At 45.8% G+C, this 4,718-nt stretch overlaps 1 protein-coding gene across 1 annotated transcript; it reads left to right on the top strand.

The window, feature by feature from the left end:
- The first annotated feature begins 850 nt into the window (after positions 1 to 850).
- On the top strand, positions 851 to 1,813 carry LOC122429344 (olfactory receptor 6B2-like). The gene has a single exon (XM_043449575.1). It carries the CDS (start codon positions 851 to 853, stop codon positions 1,811 to 1,813), a length of 963 nt encoding a protein of 320 aa, XP_043305510.1.
- Positions 1,814 to 4,718: the final 2,905 nt, after the last annotated feature.

Below are 4,718 nucleotides of genomic sequence, written 5' to 3'. Positions count from 1 at the left end.
TGTCAGTGTGTATTTGTGTGTGTGTATGTATGGATGTGAGACTGTGAGTGTAGGTATGTTGTATGAACATGTCAGTGTGTGCGTGTGTGTGTGTTATGTATGGGTATGAGAATGTGAGTGTAGATGTGTTGTATGAATGTGTCAGTGTGTATTTGTGTGTGGGTGAGTATGATCATGGGTGGGGGCATGGGTTGAGGGTGGGTGGCAGGTCACACCATCAGAGACCTGGAGACCCGCACTCACCTGCAGCAGCTACTCAGGCCCTGACAACACTTCCCTCTGTGGAGGGGCGGGCATGACCCCAGTCACACCTGACTCGCCTTCCCTGTGGACCTTTCTGCACCAGGGCAGGGCACAGCAGATGTGGAAGAGCAGCTGCCGTGTATAGAATTTGGGGAAAAGGAAGTTCACTAAGCTTTCCTCATGGTTGGTCCCGATGCAGGTGGTGGAGGCAGTGGATGCTAGTGGTGGCTAAGGAATCCAGGCTCATGTTCTCTTGTAAAACATGACCCACAGCCCAAGACAGGGCCGATACACCCTTCCTGGGTCCCAATCACACATCCCGATGGGCCGTGCAAAGGGTCTCTGCTCTTAAGTCCTGAACAACTATTCCTCTGCATGTCCACTCTCCCTAGATGTCCTGTCATTACCTCTAAATGTATGAAGGGCTTTTCTACTTCAAGACATGGAAACACTGTATGACTGCTCCCCTGCTGTCCAAGGAACCAGGCACCACCTCCTTGGGTCAAAACCCACCCCCAAGGCTGACCTCTGCTTTCTCTCCCCAGCCGCCCTCAGCCCTCATCTGGCACGAAGGTTGTTTGTGGCCCTGGGTGCCCCACACAGGAGGATGAGGGGGGAGAACATGACCCAGGTCAGTGCCTTCATCCTGGTGGGCTTCCCCACGGCCCCCCGGCTGCAGTACCTGCTCTTCCTCCTCTTCCTGCTCACCTACCTCTTCGTGCTGGTGGAGAACCTGGCCATCATCCTCACCGTCTGGGGCAGCCTCTCCCTCCACAGGCCCATGTACTACTTTCTGGGCTCCATGTCTTTCTTGGAGATCTGGTACGTGTCTGACATCATCCCCAAGATGCTGGATGGCTTCCTCCTGCAAAGAAGGCGCATCTCCTTCGTGGGCTGCATGACCCAGCTCTACTTCTTCAGCTCCCTGGTGTGTACTGAGTGTGTGCTCCTGGCCTCCATGGCCTATGACCGCTATGTGGCCATCTGCCACCCCCTGCGCTACCAAGCCATCATGACCACGGAGCTCTGTGTCCAGCTGGTGGCCTTCTCCTTCATGAGTGGCTTCACCATCTCTGTGATCAAGGTCTACTTTATCTCCAGCGCCAAGTTCTGTGGTTCCAACATCCTGAACCACTTCTTCTGTGACATCTCCCCCATCCTCAAACTGGCCTGCACAGACTTCTCGACCGCAGAGCTGGTTGACTTCATCCTGGCCTTCCTCATCTTGGTGTTCCCGCTCGTGGCCACTGTGCTGTCCTACGGGCACATCACCCTGGCCGTCCTGCGCATCCCCTCGGCCACGGGCCGCTGGAGAGCCTTCTCCACCTGCGCCTCCCACCTCACCGTGGTCACTATCTTCTACACGGCCATGATCTTCATGTACGTTCGGCCCCAGGCTATTGATTCCCGGAGCTCCAATAAGTTCGTTTCTGCTGTTTACACTGTCCTCACCCCAATCATCAACCCCTTGATCTACTGTCTGAGGAACAAAGAGTTCAAGGGCGCCTTGAAAAGGCTCTGGTCTTACACCAAGTTTCAAAGCAGCACAATTAAATGTCCTATAGTCTAATTTGTGATGGTAATAACATCTTATCTTCCATTTGAGAATTGTTTGCCTATTCCAATATCATGAAGATATTCTCCTGTGTAACTCCACAAGCTTTGCTGTTTTACCTTTCATGTCTCGATTTATAGTCCACCAGAAATTGATTTTTATTTACAGTATGAGATCTGGGTCAGCATTAATTCTTTTCTATATGTATATGAAGTTGACCGGAATCTACTCTTTGTTGAAAAGACAATGCTTTGCTCTCTGCAAAATCACCCTTTTCATAAACCAAATATCTATTTATTCTCATCTCTTTTTGGACTCATTTTGTTTCATGGTCTGTTTGTCTATTCATCTGTATTATGTTCTTGATGTCAAGCCCAAGAATTCTTTCCCCAATCCTCAGTCCTGAAGGTTTTATCCTGTGACTTTTTTCTAAGGGTTTCATAGCTTTGCCCTTACAATGAAGGGCCATGATCCACTGTGAGTCAGGTTTTGTATAAGGTGCGATGGACATCCAACTGCTGTAATGCCATTTGCTCAAAAGGCTGTCACTCCTTTGCTGAGCTGCACTGAACCTTTGGAAAGCATCAGTTGACAATACTGGTGCTGATTTATTTCTGATCTCTTTGGCAGTCCCTCTGCCAGGACCACATGGTCTCCATTAACATAGACGCAGAATAAATCCTCAACAGTGGAGGAATGATCCCTCCCACTTCACTCTTCCTTTTCCAAAAGGCTGCTGCTCTTCTAGGGCCTGGACAGGGGAATTTTATTACAAGCTCATCTACATCAATAAAAATCTTGTTGAGACTTTGACAGGACTTGCGTTAAACTAACAAATCAGTTGGGGGAGAATTCTTGTTGTTTCTCTGTTGAGTCTTCTCATATTGTGTAGCTTTCAGCATACATATCTTGTATGTTTTGTTAGAGTTATACATCATTTGTTAGATTTATACCTAAGTATTATATTTCTGGAGCTATCATAAATGGCATTGCATTCTTTTTGTTTCCACTTTTTTGTTAGTATATAGAAATGTAGTTGATTTTCTCGTTGACTTTGTAACCTGAAATCTTGCTGAATTCACTTACTATTTCTAGGAAATTTTGTAGATTGCTTTGAGTTTTCTACATAAACAATCATGTTACCTACATATACAGATAGTCTTACTTCTTCCTTTCGAATCTGCATGTCTTGAAAGTGAAAGTTAGTCATTCAGCCGGTGTTCATTCTTTGTGACTCCATGGACTGTACCCCACCAGGCTCCTCTGTCGTGCATGTGATTCTTCAGGCAAGAATACTGGAGTGGGTTGCCATTTCTTCCTCCAGGGAATCTTCTAACCCAAGGATGGATCCTGTGTCTCTGCCATTGGCACGCAGTCTTTAATGCTGAGCCACCAAGGAAGCCTGCAGATATTGTAACCTGTTTCTTATTTTAGAAAGATTAGAAGGAAAGCATCAGCCTTCACTATTAAGTATGATGTTTGCTATAGGTTTTTGTAGATTTTTTTAATCAAGTAATTAGTAAATTGTTGCACCTTATGTGATTTCAGGATAATGCAGTATAATATTTTTGTTACAATAAGTCCCCTACATACAAACATTCAAGATGCAGACTCTCAAAGAGTTGGCCATGTGTTTGTGTGTCCAATCACACAAGTAGAACTGTACACAAAGGTTGCAGCAGCCATTTAGAGTGCAAATCAGTGTTACTATGTCATCTATGAAGAGAAAAAGAGGTACTATCCAGACACCACTGGATCCTTTTTTTTTTTTCAAGAGGGTGGACTGAACTGAATCCAAGAAGGAAGCAGAACCTGTGCCATCCATGTCATGCGTGAGTGAAGCAGCCGCTCACCCTCCATCTCCTGTTGCTGACGATCCTTCAGTTCTACCATCTCCCACCTCCTCTGTCTCCTCCAGTCAGTAACTTTGCCTGTTCAATCCACGCCAGCCCTGTATGCCAACTGTTGGTATATACTACTGTACTTTTCAAGGTATTGTGTGTACTGTCAGGTTAAACTTGTTGTCTGTTTGTTTTTTATATATTGTGTAAAGTATTATAAAGCTATTACAATACAGTATTAGTCAATTGTGTTAGTTGGGTACCTAGGCTCATCTTGTTGGACTTAGAAATGTGTTCTCAGAATAGAACTTGTTCAAGTGCAGGAGACTTAATGTATTGTGGTTTTCAAAGTACCTCATACTGATCCAGAAAATCCACCTTTCTCTCTTATAAGCTAATATTGAATATGGTTTCACTGTTGTAGTTAAGTGATTATACAATTGCTCCAACTGAAGCTGGACAGATAGGCTAGAGAATCATAAACGGAGCTCATTTGGAGGGACATTCCCGAGTACACTGCTTCCTCTCCCTGTTTCTGGATATGGAATGGCAGCACTTGGTCATGGCTGGCTGTCCAGATCCCAGAACAAATATTCATGTGAACCATCTTACTATTAGGGACATTGAACATTTATTTCTGTTCACCAACAGCTCAACTTACTCTAGATACAAGAATATTCCTGTTTAACTAAGTAAGCCTTGGTTTTAAACAGGTAGTTGGGGAAACACTATATATAATTAAACATGCCCTCCTACAATATTCATCTTAAACGTTAGGGTTAAGAGTCCTGAGGTCTGCCCCCGTGGATGCCTCCTGTCTCAGACCCATATCTGGAGGCAGGAACCAGGGAGCAGAGGAGGCCAGGCCTGGAAAGGCCCTTGACAGAAAGGCAGTTCTCAAAACAGAGTGGTGGGTGCGGGGCCAAGGAGACTGACCATGTGATCCCATTTGGGGGAGTTGTTTCCAGCTGGCCCCAGTGGTAAAGAATCTTCCTGCTAATGCAGGAGATGAGGGTTCGATGTCTGGTCCAGGAAGATCTCCTGGAGGTGGAAATGGCAAACAGCTCCAGTATTCTTGC

This window comes from Cervus canadensis, chromosome 2 (genome assembly GCF_019320065.1).
Source record: "Cervus canadensis isolate Bull #8, Minnesota chromosome 2, ASM1932006v1, whole genome shotgun sequence".
In the NCBI taxonomy this organism is placed as follows: Eukaryota; Metazoa; Chordata; class Mammalia; order Artiodactyla; family Cervidae; genus Cervus; species Cervus canadensis.
The sequence above is the reverse complement of the archived record's forward strand: the minus strand, read 5'-3'. Positions and strand labels throughout refer to the sequence as shown.